Consider the following 19,164-nt stretch of genomic DNA (forward strand, 5'->3'; position numbering starts at 1 on the left):
ACACGGGTTCAGAAAACCTGAGAATGCACTGGAGGAGAAAAACGTGGGACAGGACTTATTTTTCTATTGCTTTCTGGCTGTGCCAGCTACGCGTGTGGACGTAGCTTGCACTTTGGAATAGTTCAGGTATCTGCCTTGAGCAATACAGTTGCGGTGTCCACGGCAAGGAATGTGAAAAATGAACAAAACATTGCGCTTTGGAGGCAACATAAAGCTTCTCTGTTGGTGGTTTTTTCGGTGTGCATGTTTCTTTTGCACGTGTCACTATTGCTATACGGTGCATGGCAGCGGAATTTATAGCAACAGCGTCAAGCGATAGCCAACAGCAACGTTTTCGTGGATAGCTTATACGGTGACAACTGATGAACTGATGGGTTGATGAACGGAAAGGTTAGTTTTAGGGCTTTCCCTACAGCGACCTTTCAGAATAACGAACAGTTTGCCGCGGTTTTCTGAAGTTCGTTATATCAAGATTTCACTGTACTAGAGGTGAGACGCAAGAATCCAGAAAAGACGTGCTGCCAATAGGTGCTGAACCCTAAAGCTCCACGTGCTGCAGGCTATGCATGAACACTTGACACTTTACACAAACAATTAGCAAAACCACATGAGAAATTGACTGTGATGACCAAATATCACTACCATTGAGCTGCTGCCCTGGACCTAAAATTTTTAGTGATTGCTCGTGGATAAATTACTTACATCCATTAAATGAATGTCCACATATGTAAGTAACTAGGTTGAATAACAAATTGCGTATGCACATGAGGCTCACCTTGGTTGATGACCTTCTTTGACGAGGCTCTTGCTGCCGGCAGTGCTGCAATTTCTCGGCTGAAAGACACCGGCGATGTCACTGCACTCCCAGGTGTCGTCTGTGCCGAGGACAGCTGGCCCTGGCCGAGGGATGTCAGCGAACAGGCCAACCGGCGGAGGGGAAGGAAGTTGGGTCTGCTCCGTGGGGCACGTTGGGGTGGCACAGCAGGGCCCGTGGGTGTCTCGGTCGTGACGACAACCTTGTTCTCCGAGGAAGACGTTGCGGAAGACCAGGACGACCGACCTGACGAGTGCTGGCTGTCGGGAAGCTTCTTCTCTGGCACAGATGCATTGCATTTCTCTTCCGGTAAGGGCTTGTCAATGGCCTTGGTCTGCGCAAGATGCGATAACCATCCTGCATGATCAAATAATAAGCCTAGCGAAGCATCAAATTATTTGCTAGTCAGCAACCTGTCCAGCAATCTGTACCGTTGAGTGAGTGGTACAGAGAAAATCCTCGTTATCAGCAAAATATAGAATTAAACTACAGCTGAATTGCAGGCTAGTAGTAGTGGCGGTAGAGAGATTCTTGTTGCAAAAAAGAACGTTTAGGAAGAAATGGGGATGTCTGATGCTTGTAACTGTCTTTCTAGTGTGAGGATATGTTTTCTATCATACTAGACTTATTCTGGCTTCATTAGAACAAGTACTTTTACTAATAAGAAAACTGCAGCTTGGATTGAAATGTGTGTGAAATGCAAGAATGCTCTTATCACTATGGACTGTTCTGGCTAAAGGGAGCAACCAAGGGCCCTGCCATGTACCTCACTGCTGGACGTTGGCGTATCCACTTGGACCAGTTGGCCAAACAGAGCAGGGTCGATGGTGGGGGGTGGCAGCTGGAAGGTGGCGGCGGAACGCGACGGGCTGTTGGCCAGTGGCGCTGGTCTCTGGCCGTTGCAGCATTCTTCTTCCTCGTCATCCTTGCCCACCCAGTTCTTCTTGGTGTGTAGCAGCTGTTCGCGGACAAGGTGCTCCTCCTGTGATTTACAATCATCATTGATCGTCATCATCAGCCTGATAAAGTCCCATTAAGGGATTGAGGCATCTCCCAGAGATCTTCAATAGCCCTCTTACCCATGCTGCATCGGCAAAACTCACCTCATAGCCAGCAAATTTTCTAATTACTCCACTTAATTTCTCTCTCCCCTTGATAACTTATTCTGTTACTTTAATAGATTGCCGGTTATCGTGTTATGCATTTATACGACCTGCTCCAGCTCCGAATATTCCTCTTAACATCAATTTTCATATCAGCTACTCGAATTTGTTTGATCCCTTACCAAACTGCTCTCATTCTATCTCTTAAGAACATACCTGTGTTCTTTCCTTCTATATTTGCTCACAGCATAGTATGTTTTGTTTATTGTAAATATGTAAACTTAAGTTTTTCTCACCTCAATAAAGAAAGAAAAAAAGAAAAATGAGAAGAACATTGCCCATGAGGTTTTACGTAATATCAAAAAGCCGTCTGTCACTACATTGCGATGGGTGGCAGAAGCCTGCTAAAAAACTATATTTTCCTTTTGCTGAGTTCTTTTTAGCAAGTCTGATGTATTGCAAAAAAATTCCTGAGGAACTTTCTCATTTTTCTGTTTCTTCATTCAGGTGAACAGAACATAAATATTTGCATTTCAAAAACAAGGTTTGAACCACGATCGGTTAACCTTATCGGAACGCGACTTATCAACACACCTGCTGCCTCTCGATGGATGGTGAGCGGGTGGTGCGCAGGAAGAGACGGCTTCTTCGAGCCTCCTGCAGCGCTGCGCCCACTAGTCGCACCAGCTGGGCACGCTGCGGTCCCTGGAGTGCCGAGACACCGTTCCAGATACGGGCCACAGACGTGGGGCAGCGACCACACAGACGCGCCAGGCCTACCAGCAGGTGACGCCCCTGGCGAACCACATTCACGTGACTGTGCCCCACCTGTAGTATTGAGTTTACACAGCCAGCTTGCCTTAGCTCGAACTCTTAGTAACCAGAGGTTCTCATTTAACTTAATTATGAACTGTTAGAAGTAGGAAGTCATTGTTTTACCGTGAGGTAAAAACAGATTTCGTGAGGTCGATTTTACATATTTTACCAGAAGATCCCAGTAGCAGATTTTACCAAACAGCCCAATTAAGCACGATCAGCTTTACTTTAAATCCACTGTAGGAGATAGCTTTCTTCCAAATACCTCCAACTGCTCTTGTCTTATGCAACAGACTCCATTTTATGCCTGGAAATTTCCTAATCTTGTCACACTAGCTACACCTCTGTTATCCTCACTGCCTGTCTCTTACCATTCGTTCTGTTACTTTAGCAGACCACCGGTTACTACTCTAGATGTTAGGTAATCTGGCCGATTCCACTTCTTGCTCTTAATCTTCAATAGAAAGTCAGCTGCACCTGTTTGCTCTCTAGTCCAATCGCTGTCGTCCGGTGTCTTCAACACATCACCTATCATTTTCTGTTCCATAGAATTCGGTGTACATCCTTATTTTCTTATCAGGCGTCATTGTTATCCTTCAAATTTTAGCCCCATGGGATAATACTTTTTCATTTCAATGTAACAAGATAGTCGAGCTTGGGGCAAAAGTGTATCTATATTCAATTAAAAAAAAAAAAGAAAGAAAGAGAGAGAGCTCGAGACGCACCGCACGAACGGCTAGGTCGACGGCGACAAGCGACTCTGCATTGACTGTGCCCGTGATAGCGATGGGTGAGGTGAGCAGGTGTGGGAACTCCTCGACCAGCCGCCCCAGCACCAACAGCTGGCTGAGGAGACCCTGCCACGATGGGGTCAGCTTTCCTTCCGACAACACAACATCCAGCAGGAAGTCGGCACCCAGGCCATTCGGAGCTGGAATGCAAACACAGGTGTGGCACTTGCAAGAGGAACCAAAGGAATGTGAGGAAGTAAAAAGCTCGGCTTGTCGGCTTTGGCTGACACTAAACATTGTACGATCGAACTTCAGTATACTGAACATGAATTTAACAAATTATCAGATATAATGAAGTAAATGTTTCTGCTTTAATTCAATGCTTTGTTTAATGAATATCCTACTGCTGTAATAACATTGAAAGTGCATGATCTGAGACAATATTGGTTACAGTCAAATTAATATTTGTTCGCTTGGACCTCTAAATATGTATTCTGTTAGCAAGAATGTTTACTAGCAAAAGCAACTTAAAACGGCAAATTCTGGACACATGTGTGAGCCTTGGTTTGGCTCGCCCACACGACCACACAATGGCATGTTCGTGCTCACATATCTGCATTGCAAGGTGCTGACAGGCCATCAAAATTAACCAGTCAGAAGCATTACACTTGTATTTCTTTCACATAAACCTGATTGCAAAACTGATTTTTGTGGATATGAGCAGGTACATTTATAGTAAATGTCTGATATAATGAAGGTATATCCATATCAGACGTTACTGCCTTGGAACAAGATTCGAGTGTACTAGTGGAAGAACACATGGGCAGATGGAAGTCTAGTGCATGTCTGGTTGTCGTCCATTCACCAGTCCGTCTCTTTTCGCTAGTATGGTGCTTAGTCAAAGAGTCAGTAAACACAACCAGCTTCAATCCAATCAAGTCGTTGTTACTGTGCTGTTCCATTCCCTCATCCCCATCAAATGCTCGTACTTGCTTCACATGTGCACTCCAGTGTTTCGACCCAATATTCGCAACAACTTGGCAGTGTTGCCGAGATCAGTTGTTGATTCTCGCTGCTAGAGCAGTGATGAGAGGCGAAGGCACAGCATGGAATCATCTTGAAACTTTGACTGCTTGCACTTTGTGATTGCCTATTACAGTGGCACTGCAACAACTTGTATCTTGATGGAACGTGGTTGGAGTTCAGCAATTGTCCTTCGTGCGTTCTTTTTGTGCCCGTACTCACAGGTGCCGTTATGACCATGTTCCATCAAGCCAGCAACCAACTAGCCAATCTAAGTTTCTTAAACTTGTATCTTGGTTGTCTTGATGTGGCAGTCAGTAATATATTAAAGTAGTTGTCACGACATGCTTCGTAGCAGAGAAAAATATTGGGGACTTTCTCTGCACAACGCTAATGCAAGCATTTGTAAGCATTTGTAGATGTCTATATGAGTGCCTCGATGTGCAGTCAGCAACCGAATTTTCAAACCTGTCCAATAATTCGGATGCCTTCGTGTGTAGAGCCAATGTATAAGGACATCTAAAATTTTGAACATTGAAACCCTTAATTGCCCGATTTTCAGGACTTCTTGCTGCTGCATAAAGCAGTATTGATCGAAGCCACCAAGGCAACACCACCTGGCCTAGCAGCTTCAACTTTTCACTGCAACGCATCCTGTTGTCCAGTGCCGTGTTTTTCATTGAAAGAATTCGCCGCTGTCAGAAACAGCGCCGAATCTGGCATTATCATCTTCGCTAATGGCTTTGAAGCGTGGAAAATACGGCAAGGGCTAAGCGCTGCATAACGCCGGTTCCAAAAAGTTAGTTTCACCGCGCTACAGCTGTGTTACGCAGTCAAGCATACCAAAAGTCGAAAGGGGCCACAGTCACGAGACATAGTATGTGTTTCTTAATTATATATGCGTGAATCTGCTGTCTCCTGTCATAATACAAGCACTGATACGCCTGAAAAGTGTACTGGCAGGCATTTAGAGCTATTTCGGAAGTGCCTGTGGTAATTTGAGCCTTTGGGGGCAGTAAAAGGCAGGCATTCATTTTTTTGAACTGCCTGATCTTTCAGATGTTTCCACGGCTGGCCCCAAGGAAGTCCGAAAAATTGGACGTTTACTGTAGCATGATCATGTCATAACAAATTTGCCACTTAGGTGCAAGCGTAGGAGATGACAATGAATGCGTGCTCTAGTGAAAGTTGTCACAGATGAGAAATGAACATGGGATCTCACCTGGGTATTGTGTGAGGCTCCCAACAGACAGTGCTCCTGCCTGTCCGCGTGCTAGCTCTGCAAGAGTTGCCAGGCTCAGCTGACGGCTTCTCCTGAAAGCACACAATGCCACTTCAAGAAAAACCCACACACGGGAAAAGAACATTATAACCACATTTTCTTGAAAGACAGATTAAACATGAATGTGGACTCAACTTCTGCACGACTTCTGACATAAGTTTTCTGAGTGTCTTCACGATACAATAGCAATGATTGTGCCGATGCCTTAAATTACATACCAAGTTCGCTTATCCCCTAAAACACATTTTATCTATAGATTATGTGGCTGGCATGGTTTAAAAAATTTGCATTGGCATGACACACAGGAAGACTGCAAAACAGCATATGTCTCAATTTTTAGTGACATCCCTCATTGACCTTAAATTATGGGAATTACTACAGTAGAGAATAAATGGGAAATACTGACCATACCTTTAATAAGCATTGAAAATGAAAAGGTACCAAAGCCACTTACACGACCTCACAATATGCACATCCTTTAACAATGAATGCAGCAGTCTGCAGACAGCTATTATACTCTGGCACATGTGACCAGCTGTTGCAACTGCTTACATTGCCACTTCCTAAATTACACTCCATACGGCAAAACCATCAGTTAAACCGCACGTAATCCTGGCGCTAAATGAATTTAGCTACATTATTTTGTGACAAACACACAAGCCTTATTTACAAGGCCGAAAGGGAGTCCAGGAAACAAAATTTTCACCCACCAAGAGGTTTATAATGAGGTATGATGACAATGCAATGCATAATTAGGCCTCTCTAGTTAGAAAAGTTATGATTCAGGAATGGCATTGCATTTCAGGTAACACACAATGCACCGTTACTTATACATCTGAAAAAAGAAGGTGCAGAGAAATGTTTGCAGCAATTGCAACGACTTTATAAAAAGCAAAACGAAAGACGCATTGCTCAACACAGAAAGTTCTTCTGTTAAACTTTTGTAAGTTACCAGCCGACCCGTGTTTAACATTTTATTGCGTGAAGTTTTTCTCCTGAAGAAAAACACTTGAATTAGTTTAGTTATTAGCTTATTAGCTGTATTTAGTTGTGCTTGCTACATTGTTTAACCCCATATTTCTATTGCAGTCTTGCCTAATCACTGTGCTACTCAGTTGCGTTTTTACATTCGTGTCCTCGGTTGTTGTTGTTGTGGTCTTGCCTAATCACTATTATAGCTCGTTCTCATTTTTAAAATATTCTGTATACCCACACACATCGAACATTTCATTATGCATCTATGCATTGTACCCCCCTCATGCGATACTCTAAAATTAAAACCTGGGAGGTATTATGAATAGGTAAATAAATAAATTAACTGCACACAGAAGTACTGGCACAAGGAGAAAAGTGCTCACTTGTTCCCGCCGTGAGCACACTTTATGAGCACAGCTCGCACTATGTTCCGCACACGATTCTGCAGGCTATGCAGGTCTTCCAAGATGGCGCATGGACTGTGCACCAGCATGGACTTGAAGCAACGCTGTTGGCAGACAAAGAAGAATCATTTGAAGATTTCATCATTCCAACATCCCTAGAAAAGAAAATGTGACAGAAGAGGTAAGTGAGAAACTTGGAATCCTACTCACCAGAGCAGTGACATACACACGGTAGACGGGGTCTGCAATGGCATGCGAGATCACTCGGCAGCAGGCGGCCTGCACGGCTTCTATGCCTCCCCACGGCTCCAGGCACATGGGCTTCGACGTGGCCAGTCGGAGGGCATGGGTCACCTGAGGAGGTGTGAGTGTGCAACTGGCCTTGTAGACTCATCTTGGCATATTGAAGAATGTTATGTAAAGTTACGAGTTATGTAAAGCTTGTCTCCGTCTAGCAACAATATACATGCTAACAACCCAATTCAAACGCGAACACAAAACAGGAAAAGTTCGGCTGGTGTAGGTAAAATAGTGGTACCCCTCGTGTTCATCGGGAGCAGTGAATCATGTAATGAACTGCAAGTAAGCCACACATACATTATGCTTTCCCCAGTTGTAACTTCACTATGCTTTTGTTCAAATCTGAAACCTTTGCTCCCTTCTGGCAGACTGCTAGCTTTGCCACAATCACAGTAGGTGACAATTTCCCTGATTCAAAGCAATTAATTTTCTGTTCAGTGTTCCCTTTCTCCTGTGTAGTGTTGTGTCAAGAGGCTCGAGGTGATCTTTCCTCTTCACTAACATCCAGTATGACAATGATTAAGAGAAAGTATTCTCTGCCTATACGGTGCAATGAAAAAAAAAAAATCAAGAAGCAACATACCTGTGCCTCAACCTCCACGACCGCAGCTTCTCGCTCGGACCAGACGCTCGACATGAGGCATTGAGCTACCTCCGTACCAAAGAAGTGCATCACCAGAGGTGGTGCATTCGACACTGAACAGGAAGGTGTTCCCACGGGCCTCGGCAAGGGGCTCACGTCCGATGCGCGACGTAGAAGGCAGTGCAGTGGGCATGGTGGTGCAAGCATCTCATCATCGTCTTCAGGCGGCACTGGCTTCCTGAAAGTTTATAAAAAAGATGACAGAAAATAAAATAAACCACTTGCCCTGCTAGCGGAGTCTCAATGCCAGCAATTTGTCATGAACATTAGAAAATCTTTGCATAGCTGATCAAGTTAGTGTCCAATATGTGCTCTGAAAATGTAATAGCTACTGTAGTTAATGAAGGAGCTATTTGCCAGTTGCCATTACACAATTTCCGATGTCCACTCGTGTAATGATATTTTGATAAATAGTAACCGTATGGGTCAAGCCTCGTTATAGCACAGCAAAGTTGCACCCCACACAATATTACCTTTGTTATATTTGTTATAAGTATATATCATTATATACAGATATAGGCAAGAAAAAATTTATATTTACTTAGTTATATCCATGCTCGTTATATCAAAGCTTGACTGTAATTGTGTGAAGCAGGTTATATATATGTTTGAGCATTGCTTTGTGCAGTTGTTTGAGCAGGTCATAAAAACTGCCGTTTTTTCCATAGCTGAAACTGGGTGCTAGTGTGTGCAGCAACAGGCTACAGGCATGAAAATATGTTATGCAAAAAGGTGAGGCGTGCAGACAGGACACAAGAGAAGAGAAGTGGACAACACGAACGCCGTCTCTCTTTTTTTGTGTGCTGTCTGCACGCCTCACCTGTTTGCATAATGAATCCTTACCAACTAGCTCAGCTTTCTGTCGTTCTAAAATGAAAATATGGCATGTTGCTGCTTATGGGTTCATAATGCAATTAAAGCTAGCAGATGGTCTCACTTTGTAATGGGCGGGGGTGATGATCGGTCATCTTTCCAGTGGCATCGACACAGGGGACAGACAACGGGCTCTCCATTGCGGCTGCATTGCAGCACCCCTGTGAAGTCAAAGAGAGACACGAGGCTCAAAAAAACAACACTCAAACGTACAACTTCATGTTCACCCTTGTTAGTGACCGAAAGTTGCTCGCTTGGTATTGGTATTGAACATAGTTTCATCCCAGAGTACACAAGGAAGGCTACATCAAAGGCTATCTGACAGGAAATTTATTCTTGGAAAACGTTCAGTGTTGCACAATAAATTGCACCCCTTTCAATAATCCCTGTATTATATATATTTTTTTACCCACTCTCTTCTCAGGGTGTCTACCAAGTTGACACTTCCAAATTCCCTGAGTTCTCCAGGTTTTCCCTGAGTGCCTTTGCGAAACTCCCTGAGTGATGCAGAACTATGTTTTTTGTCAAGACGAGCTGAAACCAAATCGCCCGATGCTGTCACTCTCTAGTAAGCATATGAAAACATTTAAAAAATGACTTAGTCCAATTTGAATACTAAGGAGTAGTGTTTATGTTATTCAAAAAGAGAATAGAAGGGAGGGGTTAATAAAATGCACAGCAAATAAAATGTCTTTGAAAGAAATTGCAAATCGAGTCGGACATTCTCAAATACGAATAAAAAAGGAGATGCATACAAAAGCAAATATTTTCGAATATGAGCTATTTCTATCAACTGATAGCAAGCTCAGTGGTATGAGGCCCGAAGTTTGTCACAATTGAGATTCTCTCTCAACAGCTCGTAAGTCAACCTCAACTGTCCTGACATACTCTCAGCCCACGCATGACGCCTCAGTGTTGTGTTTCACTGCTTTAAAGAGTTTATTTTGGTTTGGATGAGGAACACCTGCATCTCGGCATCAGCCAGCAGTTTGTTTTTTGAGCTCAAGCTCCTTCAAAACGGCGGCAGCACGCTTCCTTTCTCGTTCATTCCTCAATGTGTAGGTCCTTTTTGTTCTTGTCCTCCTTCCGCCACTCGTTCGCCCCACTGACCACTTGAAGCATCTTGGTCAGTTGCACAGTCCACGTCCGGTTTATCGAACTCCCTAGTGGCCACGAAAACGTCAGAAAAATCGGCCAGTTGGAAAAAATAAATGCACGTCATTTACTGCCCTTAAGGTCTAAAACCACCATAGGCACATTCGAAACGCTCTGAAGGCCCGCCGGTACACGTATTAGGCATATCGCTGCTCGTACTGTGACAGGAAATACCGGGTGCACGCGTGTATAATTAAGGAATATATACTGTGTCCCATGGCAATAGCCCCTTCCCACGCTCGTTATGCTTCACTGCAATACTTTTGCTTATGCTTTACCAAGTAACATATCTGTACGGAGGTGAAGCTGACTTTCGGGAACTGGCATTATGCAACGCACCATGCTTTCCAAGCTTCTAAGCCAATAGCGAGGACCGCAAAGGCGGAGTACGTGCCATTGCTGACAGCAGCGAATTCTTTCAATAAAAAACACGGCACGCAATGGCAAGAAGCTTCATAGCGAACATCGAAGCAGCTAGGCCTAGCGCATTGCCGCAGTGGTGGCTACAGCTGCCAGTGGGTCTGCGTGTGAGAGCGCCGATTTGAGGCGGTGAGGTAATCAAAATGGCAGAAGCGGTGGCGTTAATGCCATTTCGAACCTGCGGTCATGGCAAAACAACCGGAAAATCGGATGGCGAACAGTTCTTGCGTTCAAAATTTCAGACATTCTGATACATCGACTCTATGGGGCATGTGGTGGTGCCGCGAAGCCGTCCAAATTATCGGGAATCCGGGAAGTCTGTCGTTGACTGTACACTGGCAACTCGTCCAGCCGACGACATGACGTCAAAGACGATTCATTACGATTCCTGTCTGTTACTCGAGCCAGCATTACCGCGACTTTCGACCCTTTTCGACGTCTTTTTTTGGGGGAAAAAGAAAGAATAAGAAGAAGAAAGAAAGAAAGTAATGGAGAGAGAGAGAGGGAGAGAAAAGTTGCAAGTTTGCGCCCACTCTCTTTCTTGGGTTGTGTTTTTGTGAGCTGCTCCCCTCCTTTTCAATATGATTAGATAACTTCACGAAACATGTAACTGAAGGACAGGATATGATGATGATAGACGCTGCACTTACATATTGAGGCACAGTGATGATGCAGTTGATTTCCACAGCCCTTGTCGCAGGTGATCACTGACTCTCCTTCGAACATCTCCAGCAGGCAGATTGGGCAGGTGCTGGCGTCGTCACCTTCCCTGTGAGTTGCAAGACAGTTTGTTCTTCTCAAGGCAGATAACTTGCAAGTGACATGTACAGGGGGCACAGAGCTGACGTGCAGTAACGGTGTGCATTTGTCAGCACAACTTGGAGCAAGAGTGAAAGATTGTGTGTCCTTACACTGCCATACTTGTGTACACATGTGTGTGGCGTTGGGATTATCTCCCTTCAGGCACCAAAATCACACTCTCACATGGAAGTTTCTACACATTTCTTGTGTGTTCATCGTTAAAAAATAAAGCTTATATGAGATTAAAAGCTGAAATTGCAGCGTGTTTCAGACCATCTATGAATGTGAACTGCACACCTGAAATGTGAAATTGAAACAGTTGGCCACTCCTATTTCTGCATTTTATAAGAATACACCATCACAAGGTGTTGCCACCAGAGCAGTTACCTTGGATTTAGAGGTAACCTTGCATTTAAGCAATTTAAAGTGCTTGGATATAAAGTGGACAGAAGCATCAACTGGCCAGCAGTTGAGATAAGCAAGAGATGTTTGGGGTATTGGTGGAAAAGAAGGAGGGACGAGATACGCCCTTATCTGTTACAGGGTAGGTAATGGCACAAGGTAGATAGAGAAGTTTTGAGGAAGAGGAAGAAAATCAAGGAGATTACAGAAAAATGCTAGAATGAAAAGCATGTATGGCATACCTGACTGACTCAAGCAGGCTAGGTTACTGCACGTCAATGCCCCGTTTCAATGGGAATATCAACAAATCATCATCATCACCTGCACCTAAGTCTTACTGAACACGTCCATGTTAGTCTGTCTAGGCCATGCTGAAACTTTCTATTTGCTTTTGTCGTTATTACAGAAACTCCTAACCTAAAAAGAAGAAGAAGAAGAAGGCAGCAGCATTTGAGGTCATCTTACACATCATGACTGCCTGTTTTTGATGTGCTGTCAATAGCATCCTCTAGATTCTTGGCAGGGCAGTCAGGTGACTTGTCATCAGTCAGTGGGCCTTCAGACTGCTGGGAGGTCCTCCGCCGGGATATGGTGAATCCACGCAGCAGCTCATCCACCTGTTGCAAAACAAGTGAGCAACGTATTGGCTGATTTGGCATGCTTTAATCTTTGTTTGCATAGGTAAAAGCTATACAAAAACGTTTTTATGACATCACTTAAAAAATGCATTATAAGAGCAGTTATTAGCAAACATGGTAAGTAGAGGCGATGTAGATTTCAAAATTGTGCACATAAATGAGGGAATAAACGGAAATCTGAACAAATTAACATCTAAAAACGATCAACCGTCCTGTGTGTTGCTTAACTGCACCTATCAGTGCTGCCATAAAGTCAGTGCAACAGTTTTCCTGAACTACAAGACTGAGATTTTAGTGTAATGTTAGGACTGCCCAAGGAATAAGCATGTGTGCACATGAACACACACATTTTGTAGAGGTAAAAATGGGAACAAATTAATAAAGAGCAAATAATAAAGGGTGCAGCAAAGGTGCATCACAACACGTTCTATAAGTCACTGTTGCAGTATTTCTACGAAACGGGCCTGCACGCTTACATTTAACTCCATTATGATGTTATGCCACATGGCAACCCAAGTGAAAAAAAAAAAAAGGTACACCTTAGATTGTGACATGCACACAATGAGACACCAAATGCAGTTGATTGTATGCGTCAATCACATCGATTTTACCTTTATTGAGCAGAAGTAAGGTGTGGCTGATGTTGCCATTTCTTTATTCTTTTGGACTGAATTTGATTGTTTTATTTTGCCATCAAAGTGTACATGATGGCAGGAGGCTGGAGTAAAAGCTGCCTCAAGGCAGCTTGACAGAGCCTCAAGCCTCTGTGCATGTATTGATGTGAGGTCTTTCCAATAAAGGTCACCTGCTAATAAGCTGAGCATCTGTTTCATGTGCCTTTCCTCATCCACCTAAACTCTTGCTTGTTTTTACCTTCCAAACACTTGCCAATTCACCCAGCAACACATTTAGCTAAACACAAACAAGCATGCACATACAAGCACGTGCACAACAATCTCGCATGGTAGCCATTACCTCGAACTCTTTGAGGGTCTTGCTGAACAGTCGAGCATCCGTGTCGGTCAAGCGCAGAACCCTGAGCATTACAAACAGCAGGTGCACACAGTGGGGGCCCTTGCCACAGCTGCAGGTCTGAAATAAAAGCAAGCAACCAGGTGTTTAGCTATGCGTATGTGGATGTGGTAGCTGTCAGCTAACCGTGTGGTTACTCGCACAGAAAACTTTTACTGACTCTTAAAAAGTGGGAGGCTGACCAAACATTATACTATAAGTGACTGTACTACGGCTGAACCTTAAGACAAAAAACACAGGTATAATGAATAAATTATCACACATAACAAAGTAATCTAAAATGTTTCTCGTCAGTAGCGGTGTGAACTGTTGAATGTGTGGTTAAAACAAAATGTCGAATCTAGCGAAGGCATTTTTATGTCCTATGCGACATTGTTATAACAAAGTCCAATTGCATAAACCTGTTTTGTACTGGCCATGTGCATGTGCGCACAATTTCATCAATACCCAGTGGAGCGAAGCACAACAATATGCTCTCCATGTATATCTGTTTACAATGAAGTTATACATTTCAATTTCTCCCTAACAGCTCGGCACAAAATTCAGTTTTCCAGTGAATCGAGTGCATCCTTACCTGTGGCCCAAGGACCACCTTGAATCGATGGTCAGGCTGGTCAGCAGCTATGAGGAAAGAGCGCGGTCCTGGCTGGTAGAGCAAGTACAGCCGCACACCACGGCGTACCTGCAGCACCCGTCTACGGATTGCCTCGGCTAGCTCAGGTGGGCAATCCAGTGCTGCCGAGCTATGCTGGCCGGGAGAAGGGCTGCGTCGGCGGGGTGGCGAAGTACCGCACTGTGGGGAGGATGTGCAAAACATTGCAAGATTTCAATTTGTTCTAGTAAGAAAGAAAATTACATCTTTGAAATGTCCTTAAAATGCCAAGTTTACAGATGCAGTTCAGTTCGTTCAAACCACTGTGTTGAAATTAATGGTCTAGGGCTCTCTTTATTTCTTGTTCTCTATCACTATTTTTCTTTCTCTTGCATATGAATGAGTAGAGAGGGTGTGCTGCTTCTAAGGTGATACTCAAGTAACAGATCTGGATAGGTAACAAGGAGAGATACTACAGAACATTTTAAAACGGGACACTGACATTCTTCATTACTAGATGTTCACTTCACTACACCTTCACTTCACTAGATGTTCCATCATAAAACAAGTGGTCCACATTGAAGAACTGTTAAATTCTGGCAAGTGACTACAATAATCTTGACATCCGATGTAGTGGGGTAGATACAAAGCTGTGCATAGTACTTAGTGCTTTATCATTTCCATTTGTTAAGTTTTTCAACCACTGCTTCGGTGGTATGTGATTGGGTGTCGTGAGCAGTTTCTTTATTAGGCATGGTCAATTTCTGCATGAGATCACTGTTTTTGATTACTTTCTTACACCTTTACACAATCTTCCAACTTTTCCCAGACTTCTTGACGATGAGATGTTCCTCTGTAACGGATTGTCATATAAGACCCATTCTATCTCCGCTTGTCACCAGAGTAAATCGATAACCACAGCTATCTCACCTATACAGCTTTCATATCACCACCATTAACATGGCCGAATGACCCCAGTTGTTCATCTTAAACTTTTATTGCAACAACCACAACTATGACAGTTCCTCGTACACAGTCATTCTTCAGAATTATACTCCTCCTCGTCACCTCATACATTTATCCTCACAGTAGCCAAAGGTGGTGACTACATATTATCCAATAGGTGTGAATGGCCTGAACGTTTAAATAAAGCTGAATCTTTGGAAGTGAAAAACCCTTTGCACTGCCATCCTATAAAACCAAAGATTACATTATGGAAAGTCAGTGATTTTATTTAGCGCAGTCATTACATGCTTTACCCCAGTTCTTTACACACATATACATGTAAGAAATGTGCATACTAGGTTTAATGGTAAATAATCTATTTGGAAAAAAAGAGAAGAAAACATTGGTTTTATTATAATGAATGAATCAGTCTAAAGTTCGGCATGACTGTAAGAGGACTTGGAAAACACTGCAGCTAAGCCATACAGGAATGCAGGACAAAAAAATCAGCTTCAACTTCTTAATCATGTGGTGGAAGCACAAAGATATTGCATACTACATTTATGAGCATCAGAACACTTAACATATGATTAAGACAAATAGATTTTGCTTATAATATAGATTCGAATGAGACACAAACAAACATTCGAACGACACTAAACATGAAACAAAGGGCATGTTCATAAAATGTTACAAATACAATATAAATGCAACTTGGAGATTAGATGGCAGGGAGTTTTAGAATTACCATACTTAAACAGCTTTGCGTACACAAAAGCCCAAGCTCCACTAAAGGCCCTTTGCATTCTTTTGTACTCTCTTTACATTCTTTAGTAAGCCTGGCAGTCAGCGGCCCCTAATGTTGAGTGTGCAATATCTAAAACTCCCTAATGCCTTTACCAACACTTTTCTGCATAAATTTTAAGCCGGCATTGCTAGGCAAGACTAAACTATGCAAGAGAGCTGCTAAATAAAAGTATTTAGCAGATTCAAGCAAACCTTGAATGTCTCAGTGAAGTCCTTGCAAGTGAAGACAGCGACACTGTCAAAAGTGTACTTACCATACACTGACACAGGAACAACTGAGGCAAGCAAACTGTTTTTCGTGTTGTCTGATGAAGCAGTAGTCGCAGCCCAGAGGAATGCGTAGCTCTCGCTCTATCACAATGGGTAGCATGACAGTGAACGCTCTAAAGAGACAGGTGTGCTGTCGCAGGAGTCACTGACCTCCTGGCAACGAGCCTTGCGCCATGTTTTGAAAACAAGTGTGCGAGCAGTCGTCGATCCGAAAGAGACGAGAGTAAGCCCTAGCACGGAAAAAGTCAGCCAGACAGTCAAATGGCAATGGCACGAAGTGCATTCGGCACGGCCATTCACCTTTCACCCTTAAGTATACACTACATTAAATGTCACCGAAGCAGTTCTGAGGAGACGGGTAATAATAAGAAATTTCTGTGTGGTGTACTCTTTAGGTTGTGTAAGGAAACCCTTATCATTAGACAATGGAAATGATTATTAATGCTTACACATCTCTTTTTTTTTTGTTCTTTCCTCTACATTACCCATTCTATTATGCATCTTTCTTTGTACACAAAAACTTTGTTTAACTCCTGCATTCACAGTGTACACACTTTTCTGCACGGCTTGTTTCTGCAATTTCTATCCAGCAATGACAAGAAAAAAAAAGAAAGAAAGAAAGAAATCGGACATTGAGCTTTAGGTAAACCGAACCCCCAGCATAATCAATGTTGCTCAATTTCACTTTAATGTACTGAGTATATTGGTACCCACGAACAGTTTTCTGAAGGCACTACCATCTTTCACGGGAGGTTTGGTGTGTCGTGTTCAGTCAGCAATGGTAAAGGAATAGTTTTTTTTTCTCATAATGCCTGCCGTCAATATTTAACTTGTGCATGTGCTTTGAGCTGGTGGTTAATTTTTCTCATGGGAAAATGCAATGCGTCTGGCTGAATAATAAGCTCTGTATTTATGAAGACTCAGTAGAAGATGCGCAAAGCATCACCCTACCACCTTGACTCTCTTTCAAGTGAATCTGCAGCACCTCAAAATTATGTAACATTGACACATTTATCAACAGTCCATTATAATTTGTGACTTAAGAGGTTGAGGCAGAAAGAAAGCATTTTGAATTGTTGCTACACATTTTGACATGCAAAATTTAATCAGGATTTGTAGGCGTTAGAAGTGCAAATGCACCTCTGAGACGGTGCAGTTTTAATTGGATGCTTTTTAAATAAAAGGCGTTCCATCTTAGAAACGCAAGAATATGCACTTGTTATGATGCAACACACACACACTGCCCCATCACTGTCAGAGAGAAAAAGTCTCAGCTAGTTGCATAGTGCAAAGACAAATCTTCAATTTTCACCATCACAATTTTCTTTATCTGAAAGCGCTTACGAAACTTAGTGTCACCGTTACCAAATCAACGTCTCTGTTGAAGAGCACAAACAAATCAGACGATGCAGGCATGATGTGTTATCTCCAGCCTTGCTTCTTCTTTCAGTGCATGGGCTGTCTTACTTCTCATTGCATTATTTGGAAAGGTCTTATCATCATATTCCTGATTCATGTCCACCGCAGGACAGAAGCCTCTCCCACTGATCTCCAGCTACCCATGTTGTGCCAGCTAGCTCCATCCTTCGCCCGTAAATTTCCTTATTTCATCCTACCATCTATTCTTTTGCCATCCTAAATTGAGTCTTTGTTCTCTTGGTACCCATTCTGTTTCCATAAGAGACCACCAGTTATCTGCTATGCATATCAATACATGGCCTGCCCAACTTCATTTTTTTCTCTTAATCTCAACCAGAATATCAGCTAAAGTCATTTGCTCTCTGATCCATACTAAGCCCTATGCCTACAATTTTTTTTGTTATTGTTCGTTGCAGTCCTTAGCTTCTTCTAAAGCTCTTTTGTTAAGCTCCAAGTTTTCACCCCATAGGTCAGTATTGCTAGAATGTGACGACTGCACAGTTTTTTGTTTCAAGAATAACGGTTAGCTGCTTGTCATGACTTGGTAGTGCCTGATTATCACGGAAGGCATGTTTACCACGGTCAAACAATTAGCAAAACTTTGTACACCTGATAGAAATTGCATACAGCTAACCAAACAGTGCACTCACCAAGCGGCGGGTATTGGGGGTGGTCGATCGGTTTCGCGGAGTCGTAGCTCGAGTCGTCATCTCGGGTTCCTCAGCTACATGGGGAGGATCCGGAGCTTCGGGGGGCCGAACAGGGGTCGGCGGTGGTGAGGGCTTGCGGCTGGGCCTCTTGGTGGCAAAAGAGGCCCCCGTGCCCTCGGTTTGGAAGATGTTCCTACTTTCAGCCAGTTTCCCATCAGCCTGTGTTTCAGAAGCAGAGCAATCAATTTGAGTCTTGGCTGGGAGAAATGCCATAAACACAGGGCAGGACACAAACAGGACAGCACAGGCGCTGACTTCAGCTGCGATCTGCTTCAGAAAGCCCAGAAAACACATGCGCTGAAAGACCAATTTACATAAAGACAGCCAACTTGCAAACCTGTGATCAAGCTCGGAGCTTTATCAGTCTGCAGATAAAAAGAAATGCACCTCATAGACAAGTTCAGCCACTTCTATTTTATTGAGCACCGGAAATGCGTTGACTAATCAACACGTCTTGAGGTCAGTGCACTGTCATCGACTCTTGTTACTAAAATGATGCATTTGGTTACAAGTTTCGCTACAGCAAGTGCTTAATATTGGAAGCCTGCGGTTCACTTCACAGTAGCAAGACAATGTTTAAGTGGAACCTGCTTCTCCATTGCTGGATTACAAGCCCATCACCACCTGCAACCAGTTAGAACACAGATGCTGCAGGGAGTCACAGTTGTGTGGTGATAATGGACTAAGAATCGAATTCAACCCCATTACACAGAAATTCAGCAGAAACTCTGTGGCACTGTGAGAGCCAGAGCCTAAGGAGACAAAATTTTTAAACTTGAAGCTTGACACTGCGCTGCCTCGGAGCATCAATGAGATGCACAGTTAAATATATTAAACAAAGCAAGCAGTGTCAAAATACAGCATTACATTCTGCTGCGCAGCTGCAGCATGCTTACAGAGCTTCCAAAAGCTGTGCAGATTAATTGTACGAAGTGCAGTCATTTAATGCAGTTGAGCCCAGCTACAGTAAACCATATGGGCCCACTGCAGGAAGTGGTCTGCTATATCA

General features: G+C 43.3%; 1 protein-coding gene and 1 long non-coding RNA gene across 2 annotated transcripts in view; one reads left to right on the plus strand and one right to left on the minus strand.

Moving 5' to 3' along the window:
- LOC126539538 (mitogen-activated protein kinase kinase kinase 1-like) overlaps positions 1–19,164 on the minus strand; it is a 108,832-nt gene that overhangs the window by 17,385 nt on the left and 72,283 nt on the right. The window contains exons 3-16 of the mRNA XM_050186415.2: positions 18,096–18,314; positions 13,987–14,205; positions 13,356–13,472; positions 12,208–12,359; positions 11,190–11,308; positions 9,029–9,125; positions 8,032–8,269; positions 7,359–7,502; positions 7,128–7,252; positions 5,710–5,801; positions 3,459–3,664; positions 2,512–2,745; positions 1,581–1,796; positions 776–1,148 (exon numbers count right to left, since the gene is read on the minus strand). Coding sequence (XP_050042372.1) covers positions 776–1,148; positions 1,581–1,796; positions 2,512–2,745; positions 3,459–3,664; positions 5,710–5,801; positions 7,128–7,252; positions 7,359–7,502; positions 8,032–8,269; positions 9,029–9,125; positions 11,190–11,308; positions 12,208–12,359; positions 13,356–13,472; positions 13,987–14,205; positions 18,096–18,314 — 2,551 coding nt within the window. The remainder of the gene's footprint in view (positions 1–775; positions 1,149–1,580; positions 1,797–2,511; positions 2,746–3,458; positions 3,665–5,709; positions 5,802–7,127; positions 7,253–7,358; positions 7,503–8,031; positions 8,270–9,028; positions 9,126–11,189; positions 11,309–12,207; positions 12,360–13,355; positions 13,473–13,986; positions 14,206–18,095; positions 18,315–19,164) is intronic.
- On the plus strand, positions 2,615–12,236 carry LOC129386945 (uncharacterized). The gene is made up of 4 exons (XR_008614289.1): positions 2,615–2,703; positions 7,193–7,329; positions 11,228–11,310; positions 12,149–12,236. It is a non-coding gene; the product is annotated as an uncharacterized lncRNA (long non-coding RNA).

The sequence above is a fragment of the Dermacentor andersoni genome, chromosome 11 (assembly GCF_023375885.2).
Source record: "Dermacentor andersoni chromosome 11, qqDerAnde1_hic_scaffold, whole genome shotgun sequence".
Taxonomy (NCBI): domain Eukaryota; kingdom Metazoa; phylum Arthropoda; class Arachnida; order Ixodida; family Ixodidae; genus Dermacentor; species Dermacentor andersoni.